Below are 15,507 nucleotides of genomic sequence, written 5' to 3' on the forward strand. Positions count from 1 at the left end.
GCCGATCACGCCTTGATCGGTTTGATCGGCAAAATGCGCCGATCAAAAGGACGGATCACAACAGTGCAGGCAGTAGTGCAGGGAGCGCTTGGTGTGTTTGTCAGGAAAATGATAATTTCTCTACATTGATTACAGACCCTGCAGCGGGTCCGTGATCAACTTTTCTGCAGCGCGGCTTTGCTCTGAACCTTGAACCAATCGAACCAGTGGTTAGCAGATTGAAGCAATGCTTCGAGCCTTTTGTTTCGTTTATACTTTCTTTCTTTTGCTTAATTTTCCCCCGCTAAAACCCTAAAGAGCATATGTCTGTGAGTATTATTTACCTTTTTCTATGTTAAACCGACCTGTTATGGTCTACTGAAACAGTTGATAGATGTATTTTATAACTTAAAAACGGGAGCGATGCTAACGCGTTAGCATGTCTATGGCATTTTCAATGTTAAAAGTTAGCATTACGCATTTGCAGCTGTCATCACACTCGGGTGCATTTGTTTTCAAATTGTAATATTTCTTAAATTTATTTTTGTTTATATATTAATTTATTATTATTTTGGGAATGATCCAAATATGTACTTGATCGGTATCGGCCTTGATCGGTATTGGCCGATCAAAATTTCAGTGATCGGTCTGGTCCGTGACGACTCGGCGAATCTGTGTGCGCTGCGACAGGAAAAACATCTCCGTGTTGAAAACCATTTGTAAAATTCAGGCGGCTTTTGATGGCTTTCAACGAGTGAGTAACTGAGAAATTGTTTAACAGCTTGGGCATGTTCCAACTTGCCCGTTAAGGTTTCCAACGGAGGTGTTTTTCCTGTCGCGACCACCCACGGTCGGGTGCGGCCCGATATGCGACTCTGCCCGCACGTTCTTTCATTACAAAATGTCCGTTAACAATGGAATGTCCAAATAAACTCCTCATGCCGACTTCTTCTGAAAGTTCTCTGACGACTTCCTGGGTCAACAGAGCCTGAAATGTGGAAGTTTTCAACTTGAAACGGCGAGACGCTGCCGCCTCAAAGCGCAGATCGCCGTCAGGCGCCGTGGGCCGTCCTTACGGCGACACTACCAGACCAAAATCTCTCATCAGCCGTTAAAATTTTTACCGAAAACCAGATGAATTTATTGAATCAGTTGTGCCTTACAGTTTTGAAAAAATTTTGATCAAACAAAGCAGCAGTCTCTGAGCCATTCCTAAACAATGAAAAAAATCGACGAGAGGGTGGGCCACTCCTCACTCAAAGACTGCCCACAGGCGAATGACGTAACCGACAGGCATGAAAAAACTCTCACATGCCCACGAGGGTTCAAGCATGTCTGATGTAATCACACGTGATTCAAATCCATATGGTTTTTGAAAAAAATAATAAGGTCGGATACTTTTCTAACAGACCTCGTATGTTAAAGTTAAGAGCGTTTTTGAATGGCTGGTCTAAAGCCACCAGTAGGCGGCCATGCCAGATGCCATGCCGGATGCTATAACAGCAATGTGTGACGTTACACAGAGGTTCACAACTCCACCAGTGTCGCTCTTCAGTATAGAAGGGGCAAAGCATGTAAGCAGCAATCAACATCCCTGATCAGTTCGGACGTAATTCATGGATCGGAATTTACAAATCCAACCAGCAGGATTTTCCGATACTGGAGAGAAACCACGTCTGTGAAACCTTTCTAATACTGCCTGCTGTTTATTGCTGAACAGCAAGAGAGGAGGGGGAATGGGACATTTCTGCACTGAAGGCGAGCCGTTTCTTTCATGAGCCCGCACCAGAGACAAGTTTTAATCCACTGGTAACAGCAAATTTCCGCCCGGCTCTTGGGTTCAAATGGCCTGTGCCGCAGAGCATGGATTTTCAGAAAGACGAAATGAATTATTAGGGGCCTTTCACACTGCATGCTTTATATGCTTCAGGCAACGCCTCCCAGTACGTCGTGACATCACGTCGGATGCGTCAAGGGGGCGGAGATTTTCACTCTGATTTTTTTTCCAGAGAAAGCTGAGCGATCGCCATGTTGGATTTGCGTCAGCAACCACTCTGCTGGGAGAAGCTTTTTTCAGCTACTTTTCGGAGTGATGCCGAGCCGACAGAGGACTGCTGACCCGCACGTAGCAGCCGGGGTTCAGGCCTCATTCCAGGGCAAGTTAAGTCAAAAGACATTTGCACAGGTAGAAGCTCTGTCCCTATTGTGAACAATTTTGAAACATTTACAATCACTTGTCAGATTCATATTTTAGAAATGACTCTGTCCTGATCACAACATTAAAGGCAAACATATTCTGACATAATTAAAAGCTGAAATGACTCAATTTAAAAAATAATTTCATCATGAAGTTTATGTCACAGAAATCCTACTTTACAGACACTGCAGTCATTGTTAAATTATCTCCTGTTGCATTTATAATAAAGATTTGTATTTATTTACAATGTATGTTTTTCCTGGTTGAAATGAGACATGAATAATCTTTTGTTTGTCTAAAAATAAATGTCCAAGGTTCTTTATGTTAAACAAGAAATTGTTGTGTGGGCTGCCAGAAGAAGAGGTACTGCTGGCCCACCACCAGAGGGCGCCCTGCCTGAAGTGCGGGCTTCAGGCACGAGAGGGCGCTGCCGCCACGGACACAACCGGGAGTGACAGCTGTCACACATCAACTCATGACAGCTGTCACCCATCTTCAATTCATCACTCCATAAAAGCCGGATGTCATCTCCACCTCGCTGCCGAGATATCATCTACCTGGGAAGGTAATTTTCTGCTAAACTGAAAACACTGACTAATAGTCTGAACTTCTTTGCAGCCGTTTTCCTGTAAGTGTTTCCTTATCTGCGGGATTGGCGTTTGGTGTGATCAGCGACGGCTTCGCTTCACACCCCAACCAGATAAGTGGTTAGACAGGAGCTGCACGTGTGTGTGATTAGAGGTGGAGGTGACTTTCCACCTTCTGACTGTTTTTGTTACTAGGTGTGCACACACCCACAACTCACTGTTTGTGCTCCTCGCCAGCAGTACCAGATCCGACAGTCGGGGACGGTGATCACCTGGGAATTCGGGACTTGGCGGCTCCAGTATTCTCCGGGTTCTGTGGCGGTGGAAATCGTGTGGTTCCGGCTCTTCTCAGGACAGACGTCTTCTATCCTCGAGCCTGCCCACATGTCACCTTGGTATATTGACTGCTGTCAGATTCTGTGATTGTCTGTATCATCGTTGTGCACATTCACAACATTAAATTGTTACCTTTTGGCTCATCTATTGACTGTTCATTTGCGCCCCCTGTTGTGGGTCCGTGTCACTACACTTTCCCCAACAGGAATAACAGGTAAGTTATGGTTTTAATTTACAGATGAAGAAAGGTTTCTAAAGAATCTTTTATTTTCTACTATTTTAATTATATGTGTTCTAAACATTTTTTTTTTTTACAGTAATCAGAAATCAATTTTGAGGTAAAAAAAATTGCAAGGAGTTTCTTCAGAAAACTGCTCTATAAATGCACGGTCCTGTGACACGTTTCTGTCACTGATCTGTATATAACACAGTGTTTTAAAGATCAGCGGTTTCTGCACTGATCTGTATATTAAAGTGCCTTGTTTATAGATCAGTGGTTCCTACCACCAGTCTTCCATGTTTTGGCCCGGCGCGTCGCTTCTATTGGACAGCACAAAGCTACATCACAGCTAAGAGCAGCGAAAGTTGGATTGGGTTGAACTTTGATCGCGTCAGCCTGTCGACAAACAGCAATGCGTGCTCCCGTCAGAAGCATCGCTTTAGCTCAGCTTTTGACACATCTAAAAAGCAACACGTCTCATTGAAAATAATGCTTTTTAGACTGATTCGTGGCACATCTGATGCTTCCAAAGCATCCGGTGTGAAAGGCCCTTTACTGAAAATCAGCTGCTTCAACGTCCCAAGGCTGTGAAACACACAGCTGAGGAGGGCAGCTGAACAGAGATTCACTTTCTCTCCACTGAACGGGAAAACCACCAAAAGCCTTCAGTGTTTATCCAGAGTCACTCCCGTGAGTGCCACTGATGATACATTTAGAAATTTAGTTTATTTTACAGCTGAAGGGCTTCACGTTTGCTCAGCAGGAAAATGGCGAGCGAGGAAGAGACAGAGAGGGAGAAAGTGAGAGGAAGGGAGAGAGAGGGGGAGAAAGAGACAGAGGACTTTTACATCAGCGTGTGTTCACCACCCGTAGCTTTCTGTGCTCATGGTACGTCACAGCAGTGCCGCACACGATCCGTTTTTTTTTCTGATTGGTTAAAATTGTGTCAACAACAGCATTTAAGAAATCTCAAATTCTGCTTAAATGCTGACTTTCGAGGCAGATATTTCAGTTGTAAGAGCTCCTTATTTTCATTGATACGCATCAATCGTTAGTTAATAGCACAGTATCTTCCCAGCTGTATTTTATCAGTGGGTTTTCTTTTCCTTTAAAAAGAAAAATGTGCAATGCAAAATCTGTAAGGCAAAACTTGCCTTCCACGGCAGTACAATGGCAATGCAGGAGCATCTGAGAAGGAAACACACTGTGGGTGAGTCTGATGAAGTGAGACAGTCATCTCGGAAAGCTAATTGGCTAGGTAGCCACTAACAATGTTTATATTGAACTACGTATTTAGCTGTTAACATTAACAATGTCAATTTCATTATCCTTAGCAAACATATGTGTTGTTGTCATGTTTAAATAGGAAATGTGATAATGCTAATGTTTTATAATGCTACATTACAGTGCTAAAGAAATTATGTTCCTCTTCAATGGATGACTTTGTTACCAAGTGAAAGTTGAATGAACTATCATCTTAATTGTCTTTATTTTTCGTAAGCACATACCTTAAACACATCAAGCTTGAAGCACAGGATGGTTATATAAGAGCAGCTGCATGCTGTTGATATAAGCAGCAATTTATGCATGATCCAATTAGTCGACTAATCGCAAAAATAATCGGTGACTAGTGGTTTATCAAAATAATCATTTGTAGCAGCCTTAATGTATAACATCACATGAAATATAAAGCAAAATAACAAAATATGAAGCTTGGCATATTTAACTTTGAATTAAATTAGCTCAAGCTGTGGCTCTAAGAAAGAGATAAAAAATTACAAATCTTTATTTATTTTAATTCACTTCACTTTAACAAATTTCCAGCAAATTCTGGACAAGTAAAAAGAATAACTAGATCCACCACCTGTTTTATTTCAAAACACCTGCACCCCTATAGCGTCGTGGAAAATGAATACCTTTATTTATAGATTTACTTTTGTTTACACTGCCTTTTTCCAAACATAAACCACAAAATCTTAAGACACACTTTAGTTTCATGGCATCATTTGCTACACCACCTTTCTCAGCAGACTGGAACACACTTGAGTAGCTCCTGAAATTAGTAGTTCTATGTAGTGAATTTGGCTCTCATGCGAGACAGCACAGCCGCCTCAAGGTGCTGGAACTCGATACTGGGCCTTGGGACTCACATTTTCAATACCCAGTGTGTCCCAGGAATCATGAGCCAAAAATTCTAATGCAAACCCTGTGTCCTCTCACTGCAGCGTCTATGAGACTATCTGCAATTTTTGTTGACAATTGACGGACAAATGCAGTCAGCCACATTTTTGTGCTCATTCTGGGTCACAACATCACATTACACTCTGGAAAAGTTTCAACTTCTAATTAGAATCTAAACAAACTAACAAGGTTATAAAATACATAAACCATCTCGTATAATGTATCAAATGGTCGACATATTTGTTGCCATTTTGTGGAACAGACACCAATACCAAGATACATCATCAAGGATCTAAACCTAATATCATGACCTAGATGACTGAGAATCTCCACAGACAACAAATACTAACATACAATTTCTACCCATAAAAGCTTCTGCAGTGTGTCAATTCAGTATTTCCTAAGAACTACCCAGACTGTGGCAGCCCACGATCGTCTAAACTGTCACACCAGTTTCACAATGAAGTAAAATCACCATACACTTCTTATAACAACATAAAAGATCATTAAAAAAGATTCATTAAAAAAAAGATTGTTTTGCACTATTAAGTATTTCTTACTCCTCGTCACTCAGCCTCCTCAATCTCTCTCCCACTTTCCAACTGTACACGGGCATGGCACCCATGCATCCACACCCTAACCTCTGGGCTACATTCAAAAGACAATGGCATTTTGAGAATGAAACATTGTTTTTGTTAAGTAACATTACATTGCCCACTGCAGATAGTCACTACTCCAAATACAAATTCATCATTATCAATGTATCAACAGCAAACTGACAGTTACTTGCATCTCTCTAGCTTATGTATGTTTTTTTCCCCCACAGTAGCTATGTCTTTTGTTGACTTAGTGGGGGTGCCCTGTGTGCCTGTACCCTTGTAACAGATCAAGGCCCCCCAAGGCTGGTGCAGGGCTGCTCAAGTTGGTGGGTGAGCTAGGATGGTACTACTCTGGGCCCCACTGCACTGCAAGGTGTATTTGAAAATTATCATTATCAATGGACCAACAGCCAACCCATGATTCAACTGCCGAAATTATATTGATCACCAAAGTTCAATTGGCTAACTTCAGCTAATACTGTTCATGTCTCCTTACTTAACTAGACTGACATATCCTGCTTCCTGATTTGAAAAACAATGTATAATGTATGTAACAGTATATCTCGCCAACGACCAATAGGTAACTGTCAAACACTGGTTATTACCGGTAGCTCTGTTTTTTCTCAAAGCCCATGGAAATTAAATGTCCCAAATCCCAAATTTAATTTTTAACAACGTCTTTGATGGCTAAAATATGTTGGATTAAACTAAATTTTTTTAACCATTTCTAAACTGTGCTAAACGCCGTCTCATTTACCATGTGTTGTGGATGAGACTTTTTTCCTGTCTTCATTATTCATATTCAACCAATGTTTTTTTTAATTATTAAATTTCTACTAAAGCAAAAGAATGAAAAAAGTTGACAAGAGTGAAAACTCACCACTGAAATTGGCTCTCAAAGGCTACCAGATTGATGAATTTAATTTTAAAATGTGCAGACTTCCTGGTATATGTTATTAGAATAATTTATTTAAATACAATGAGCAAAAACTACCCATTTTCCATCAGACTGTTTGAAGAATGACACCACTGAGTCTCCTTTTTGATCTTAGTCTTGATCCAGGACAATCGCAAACACAGACACACTCATTATTCATTCAGCTTCTCAAATGCTGCAATCGGGCCAAAGATCCCAACACTGTCTGCAAAGTCAGAGTCAGTAAAAATTTCCTTGATAACAAAAGCCCATAATTCACTGGTTTCCATAAATTAGTGTTAATTTAAAGAATTATGGTAAATGGACTGTATTTATATAGCGCTTGTCCATCTATATCACAAGCTTAAAGCCCTTTACAGTAATGCCTCACATTCACCCATTCACACACACTCGCTCACTGATGTCAGTGTGCTGCCATGCAAGGTGCTCACTACACACCCGGAGCAACTTGGGAATTAAGGACCTTGCCCAAGGGCCTTAAGTGATGTTCCAGCCAGACGGGGGTTTGGACTGAAGATCTGGACTAAACCCCACTGTTTAACCACAAGACCATCACCTCCCCATTACGTGTTTAAATAAAATTGCGCATTTTCTTTTCTTGAAAAATTAACAAATGAAGTTACACCTAATTTTACCTGTGTTATATCTAAATTGCCATTCGCCAACACCGCCCCCTTCCGTGTGTGCTTGTTTATTATTTTTTAGTGCGTGCCTTTGCAGACATGTATGTTGCAACACTGCAGTGGTCCTCTAACCGTTAAACCAATGACATTTTACCTTTCAAACATCTATCTCTTTATACTAAAGACCCTCCGTTCTGCTCTAACAAGCACACACTATAATGGCAACAACATTAATGATTGCATAATTTATGCCATCTGGTAGATTCTAAGCAGTTTATCAATGCATTTATTAAATTTTTTTAAATGAGGGACTGATTTCTTACTCAGATAATTGGAACTTGCCCAGACAGAAAGCTATATAAAAGTCATAATTGAAAGGAGCTCTCGAATTTCAACATCACAGCAATTCCAAGGAATATGCAAGTTCTACTCATACTCCCATATCTCACACACAAATTCTCTATGATCAAAGGAGAAAACTAAAAGCATCACTCATGATTGCCTTTAGCAGCAAAGTGACTGCATTTACACAGCCAAGAATTAAATTTGGCATCAACATTACTCCATTTTACCAGTCTCGTATTCTTTTTGTCGGTGGGGGGTGGGGTGGCTACATCAGCACTGTGCAAATAAGGTAATTACACTACCAGTGTTGTCATCTGATTTGCAGAACAGAAAACCTCACAAAACTTTCATCTTCACACAGCTACATCTTCCTCTCATCCCTGTACCCTGAAGCGAAGGCTTGATATTCAATTAGTGAAGAGATGAGCAGCAATCATATGGCATCGATATTATAATACCCAAGTGGGCTCTGTGTGCATGTGTGTGGCTTAAATCATGCAAAAACCAGGGAGAGCTGACATTTCCTGTTTGGTATACTTGTGTATTTTGGGTCAAGGGTGAACGCTGCAAAACAGAAGTTGATAGGACAAATATTTTTGTTTGAAAAATTAGAAATTTTAGCTAACCAGTAAACAGCATAGAAATGCTGGAGCTCTGGCAGAGTGATCATCAGGTTCTTGGTCACCTCCCTGACTAAGGCCCTTCTCCCCCAATCGCTTAGTGTAGATGGGCGGCCAGCTCTAGGAAGAGTCCTGATGGATCAGAATTTCTTCCATTTACAGATGATGTGGTGGCCACTGTGCTCATTGGGACCTTCATGCTTGGTTTGTGCTCTGACATGCATTGTCAATTGTGGGATCTTATATGTAGACAGGTGTGTGCCTTTCAAATCATGTCCAATCAACTGAATTTACTATAGGTGGACTCCAATTAAACTATAGAAACATTTCAAGGCTAATCAGTGGAAACAGGAGGCACCTGAGCTCAATTTTGAGCTTCATGGCAAAGGCTGTGAATAGTTATGTTGATGTGATGTCTTAGTTTTTTTTATAAATTTGCAAAACACTCAAAAAGAAAAAAAACTTTTTTTTTTCACATTGTCATGATGGGATATTGTGTGTAGAATTCGGAGGAAAAACAAATTTCATACATTTTGGAATAAGGCTGTAACATAAAAAAAATTGTGGGAAAAGCGCAGCACTGTGAATACTTTCTGGATGCACGGTATACACACGATGTTGTATTTAACACCAGTTTAGATTGTGGGGTTACATTTTAAAAGCAATTTTTTTTCTGAGGCTCAGACACTTTGCAGAAGGTTATGGCAATAAGGGTCCTATGTAACTAAGCTTCAGCAGCCTGAGTATGGCAATTGTGAGTGAAATCGCTTGATTTCACTCGACGTTCATTGGGTGGCACTCTTCACTCACTTTACTTGCAGAGTGTCGACAGCATCGTGCCTGGATTTTGAATTTTTCAAAGTTTGTGAGGTGACAAGGTTCCTCCCAGTATGCTCCCAGAGCCATCGCTGGTGTCCTGCGATCCTCTGAATGCACTTGCTGCAACTCGTAACATGAGAAAACTGTGGGGCTGATCACATGCACGAGCTGTGGGCTGCACACAACAACAGAGATGATCGGAGAGGAACAGCCGGTTCTGGAAATGGCCGTTTGTTTCTTTGTTGATTAAATTGAGGTAGCACTGTGTTGCTTTCAATCTTTTTTCATCTGGAGCGCTCCCTCCGTCTCTCCCCCCTCTCTCTCTGTCTCTCCCCCTCTCTCTCCTGCTTGCTCCCTCTCTCCTTCTCTGAGGACATGCGGTGAGAGTTCTTTGATGAGCTCCTTGTGAAGAATGTATGAACAGAAAGAAAACATGATGACATGCTTTCACTAAACGACACACTGATCAGTTACAGCTCCAGCAACACACATAAGTGTCATATGTGTCAGCGAACATATGCCGTGCTGTGGAAATGTGACGTCACACATTCAGAGCCAAAATACAGGGAGCCGTATCTGTGCCAGCGTCTATGAGACTATCTGCAATTTTTGTTGACAGTTGACGGACAAATGTAGCCAGTCACATTTTTGTGCTCATTATGGGCTGCAACATCACATTACAGTCTGGAAAAGTTTCAACTTCTAATTAGAATCTAAACAAACTAACAAGGTTATAAAATACATAAACCATCTCGTATAATGTATCAAATGGTTGACATATTTGTTGCCATTTTGTGGAACAGACATCAATACCAAGATACATCTTCAAGGATCTAAACCTAATATCATGACCTGCATGACTGAGAATCTCTACAGACAACAAATATTAACATACAAATTCTACCCACAAAAGTTTCTGCAGTGTGTCAATTCAGTATTTCCTAAGAACTACCCAGACTGTGGCAGCCCACGATCGTCTAAATTGTCACACCAGTTTCACAATGAAGTAAAATCGCCTTACACTTCTCAGAATAACATAAAAGATCTTCATTCAAAAAAAAGATTATTTTGCAGTGTTGCTGCAGCAAAGCATTTCTTACTCCTCGTCACTCAGCCTCCTCAATCTCTTCCCCACTTTCCGACTGTACACGGGCATGGCACCCATGCATCCACACCCTAACCTCTGGTCTGCATTCAAAAGACAATGGCATTTTGAGAATGAAATATTGTTTGCGTTAAGTAACATTACATTGCCCAGTGCAGATAGTCACTACTCCAAATACAAATTCATCATCTCTAGCTTATGTAGTTTTTTTTTTTTCCACAGTAGCTATGTCCTTTGTTGACTTAGTGGGGGTGCCGTGTGCCTGCACCCTTATAACAAAACAGGGCCCCCCAAGGCTGGTGCAGATCTGCTCAAGTTGGTGGGTGAGCTAGGATGGTACTACTCTGGGCCCCAATGCATTGCAAGGTGTATTTGAAAATGATCAATATCAATGGACCAACAGCCAACCCATAATTCAACTGCCGAAATTATTTTGATCAACAAAGTTACTCTGTTGTTAGTTCAACTGGCTAACTTCAGCTAATGCTGTTCATGTCAGTATATCTCGCCAACTATCGTTAGGTATTTGTGAAAAATTAGTTATTACAGGTACCTCTGTTTTTTCGTCAAAGCCCATGAAAATTAAAAATTTACTTTTTAATTTATTTTATGTGGCGTCACACATTCATCAGAGCCAACATACAGGGGTCATATCTATGCCAAATCAACTAGCAGATCTATCTCAAATCTGCTGTGGAGACCCTGAGTGAAAAAACCCCAAAGGGAACAGCAAAAGGAATTTACAGTATCATTCCCGAACAAATCAAATCAAAGGACGCACACCCCTTAAGGGCTGCTGGACATCACTGCAAACAGTATTAAGGCTGTTCAGGGACACGAGTGAGTGCTGTGCGTGGATGTCAGAGCTGAGGACAAATGGATCATAAAAGCGTGGATCATATACTGGACATAGCAGATAAGACAGTAGATCCAGCAGGGACATCATTCTGAAAGTCGGTGTAAGAGTTATTAATATTATTTTTTTTTTTTTCATTATTTATTTTGGCATTACTGGGAACAATGGTGGGATTTCCACAGTCTATTCATATAGATAATAGCAGGATAATAACAGCTGAACAAGTTGTGTGCAAAGGTGTCATTCGTGTTCATCGTGATCGTTCCCATGTTTGGCCGCTAAATCGCATCTCAAACTACTGGACAGGATCCTTACCACCACAGATCCTCTGCCCATTCACAGCTATTTTAGGTCACATGAGTTGCCTACAGACATTTTTTTTTCCCCATCACAGCTTAATGCAAACCATCTAATCTTTAGAAAATAATGGGTCCTGAAAACCAAGCTACATACTGATGCATCCTGTGCTGACTGACCTGAAGTGGTTGACCACATTGGTCATGCTGAGGAAGGACAGGACAAAGGAACCGGGCCGGCGGTCGCTCTCCCTGATGAGGTAGCTGCCAGGTGTCCGGGCCTGGCGCAGCCGCTCTTCAGCAATAGTTCGGTCTAGTTTTCCATGGTACCACCTGTGACAGACAGAGATAGTCAGAAACTGAAAAATAATTGTGAGTGGTAGTGGACACCTCTCCTGTCAGTAGTGTCATGTTTCATCATAAATGAAAAATTCCACAAAAACTTTGTATTGACTTTCATTACATTTTATTCTGTAAAAGGCCAAGTTAAATCAGACATATTCCACTGAGGAAGCACCTGCATCAGGGATGGAATCGATTCCAAGTAGGTTTACAATGGGAACTGAGGATTTAAAAATAAATAAATTGATCAAATGTACATACACATACATAATTGGAGTTGTACAACCCAATTCCAATGAAGCTGTGACAATGCGTGAAATGTAAATAAAAACAGAATACAATGATTTGCAAATCCTCTTCAAACTATATTCAATTGAATACACCACAAAGACAAGATATTTAATGTTCACACTGATAAACTTGATTGTTTTTGTGCAAATATTTGCTCATTTTGAAATGGATGTCTGCAACACATTTCAAAAAAGCTGGGACAGTGGTATGTTTACCACTGTGTTACATCATCTTTCCTTCTAACAACACTCAATAAGCGCATGTTCTGAGTTGATGTTACTCTCTCAATTGAGGGACTCTAGGTGTGCCAAGCTTGTGGCATCATATTCAAGAAGACTTGAGGCTGTAACTACTGCCAAAGGTGCATCAACAAAGTATTGAGCAAGTTTTGTCTTGACCAGTATAAGCGAAGTGCGCATCTCCTTTGGTAAACTAAGCATTTTAGACGGCTTTTGAAGAAGACGGCCACTGTTTTAATCAGCCGTCTAATCCAAACGGCAGGACGGATCACTCCTCAGCCTCCATGTTATTGTCATGCCTTAAGACGAGAGCAAAACAGAGTGAGCGAGGCTGCAGCACAATGACGTCAGATGCTGAGTCGTTTTATGCTTTGTGGATAAAATAAATAATTCACGGTAATCGCGAATATGAAAAATAATCGTAATTGATGAATACTGTAATAATTGTGACAGCCCTAGTTGTGATGGGAAGTTTATTGTTAATGCTTTTTTATTTTTTAAATGGAGCTATCAGAGGTAAATATAGTATATTTAAAACAACAAATAAAAATGCCTGCCCCTCAACTTTGTGCATACCTGAGTCGATCAAATCTCAGAGGTTAAGCAAAGTCGGTCCTGTTTAGCCTAGTACTTGTCTGAGAAATTGCTTCGGAACACCAGGAGGTGTAAAGTTCTTTCCCCCCTTGGAACTGAATTTCCAAGGTAACTGGCTTAAACGAGATGCTGCGATCACTGTTGCCGCCCCAAGCAACTGGGGGCAGCTGAAAGCACATAATAAACAGTTAAAAATTATTTGACCAAAACAAATAGAAAGGAAGGTAGAGGCATCTAAATGCTTAGAAGTTAATAGGTTATTTTAGAGTTTCCTTCCGACAGAGTCTGGCTGCATTCTGAATTAAACAGAAGCCTTAAAGTAGACCTGCAATGAAATAAATGTGGTCAGATTTCTTACAAATTTCTTGGGGCAACTGTTTGTTGTGATTTGGCGCTATATAAAAAAAAATTGATTGATTGATTGATTGATTTCAGAAAGAAATAGCTGATATGTATTTATAAGACCCTTGTGAATGCAGTAAAGTAAATCTGTAAGCCCAAATTTGTAATTCAGCGGAGAAATCTTCGTTTAAAAATGACAAATTTGCAGCTAAAATTTAGCCCTCTGTGAAAACAGTTTGTACAGCCGTATCATTTCCATGACGTAATGAACAAGACGATGTGCTCCCGCCTTCAGTCCGATCCCGCATTGAAATTGATTTTATCTGTTAGCAATGTTACTTATACACGTCCTGGTTTCAACATCCAAAAGTAAGCTGCAATGAATGTGAGATACAGATCTGTGTGCTCAGATCAGCAACGACATCGACAGCGGGCACCGTTCTTCCTCTCCCGCTCTCTGCCTCCGCTGCGCTTATTAAGTCTGCGGGCTCGTTAACCGCCGACGCGGGCCACTCACACCGCCAGTGTCTGCTTTGCAGCCGGTGTAGTGTCAGATTCAGCGCACAACACCGGCATCACCTCTCTGTCTACTGAATGGAGCTGCAGCACACTTGGCACAAGTCCTGAGATTACGCTCGCTGTTTTAATGCGAAGCAGCCGGTACACCTGTTGCTGCAAGGACAGACTTCTTGCGGCAAAATCCACAGCACCGCATGTCTCGGCAATCGGAGCCCCAGAGCTCCATGGACACTGAGAGAGGTTTATATATTTTTAATGACTGGGATTCTTTGCGGGTCTCGCCTCCATATCCCGCGATGGTACCGGAGGCGAAAGACAGTAGATTTTCATTGTGACACCACTCAATCAAACGGGCGTATGAAAAAGTCCCCCAAAATAATTTTCAAGCACAAATAAAAGAAATGTGTACTCACCAAATGTGCCGCAAGACAATATGAAGTTTTAAAAAAGTAGATACTTCCGTATAAGACAAGAAAAAGGTGCAAATGCAAACTGACATAAATCCACAAATTACAGTTGGCGCAATGCATGCTGGGAGAGGGTCTTGTCCTCGGCAGCGTCCATGATGAGAGGGACAATTTGCGGAGGGCTAAATGTTAGCTGTAAATTTGTCATTTTCAAATGAAGATTTCTCTGTTGAATGACAGATCTGGGCTTGCAGATTTACTTTACTACATTCAGAAGGATCTCATGTGTAAATGTAAGTCATTTTTTGTTCAAAAAATCTGACTGCATTTTTTTCAATGCAGGTCTCCTTTAAGAACACCACTGGTTAAATTTTCAGGAGGTGAAGATGAACCTAGTCGGCCTTGCCAGCTGAGGGAAAAATTAACAAAATTTTTCAAATTTAGGACACTGGGGCTTCTTAGCTTGTTAGAACAGGGGGCAGTGAGTGCAAAAACATCCTGCAGTGAGAACACAAACAAGGTGCTACAGGAACTCTTTTCACAGGAGATTTGAAAGACACAACCATCGGTTTTACTGTAGGTCTCATCTTCTAAAGAAAATGTGGTGAATTCTGCTATCATGTTGTAGGACTGGATAAGACTTCCTGAGAAGCAAAGAATTGAGCATCTGGAGGGATTAGGTATGAGCTAAAGGATTTTGGTTACTGCACTGAAGGAGTTTGTTGGGGGGGGGGGGGGGGGGGGGGGAGATCAAGCATCAGTTATTAGGCTGAGGAAAACCAGGAAAATAACACTTTACTGAACAAAAACAATGACGGGGAAGACACAAACATCCAACAAACCAATGCAGCAGTTTCAGCTATTCCAGTATAATATGAATATGTAGTTTATGCCCTCACCAAAGCTTACAGTGAATGCAGACTTATTGTACCACAGTCTGAAAATGGCTCAAAAAGATGTCAGGCCTTAATCCTGGTACTTCTGAGAAAAATAGTCACAATAGAATAGAATAGTCTTTATTGTCACTGTACTGGGGGAGTACAAGGAAATTGGGGGTGCTCCCGCAGAGCTAC

At 41.1% G+C, this 15,507-nt stretch overlaps 1 protein-coding gene across 2 annotated transcripts in view; it reads right to left on the reverse strand.

Moving 5' to 3' along the window:
* rasa1a (RAS p21 protein activator (GTPase activating protein) 1a) overlaps positions 1-15,507 on the reverse strand; it is an 88,876-nt gene that overhangs the window by 48,806 nt on the left and 24,563 nt on the right. For both annotated transcript variants that reach the window (XM_034170093.1, XM_034170094.1), the window contains one exon: positions 11,881-12,033. In XM_034170093.1, coding sequence (XP_034025984.1) covers positions 11,881-12,033 — 153 coding nt within the window. The remainder of the gene's footprint in view (positions 1-11,880; positions 12,034-15,507) is intronic.

The sequence above is a fragment of the Thalassophryne amazonica genome, chromosome 5 (genome assembly GCF_902500255.1).
Source record: "Thalassophryne amazonica chromosome 5, fThaAma1.1, whole genome shotgun sequence".
Classification (NCBI taxonomy): Eukaryota; Metazoa; Chordata; class Actinopteri; order Batrachoidiformes; family Batrachoididae; genus Thalassophryne; species Thalassophryne amazonica.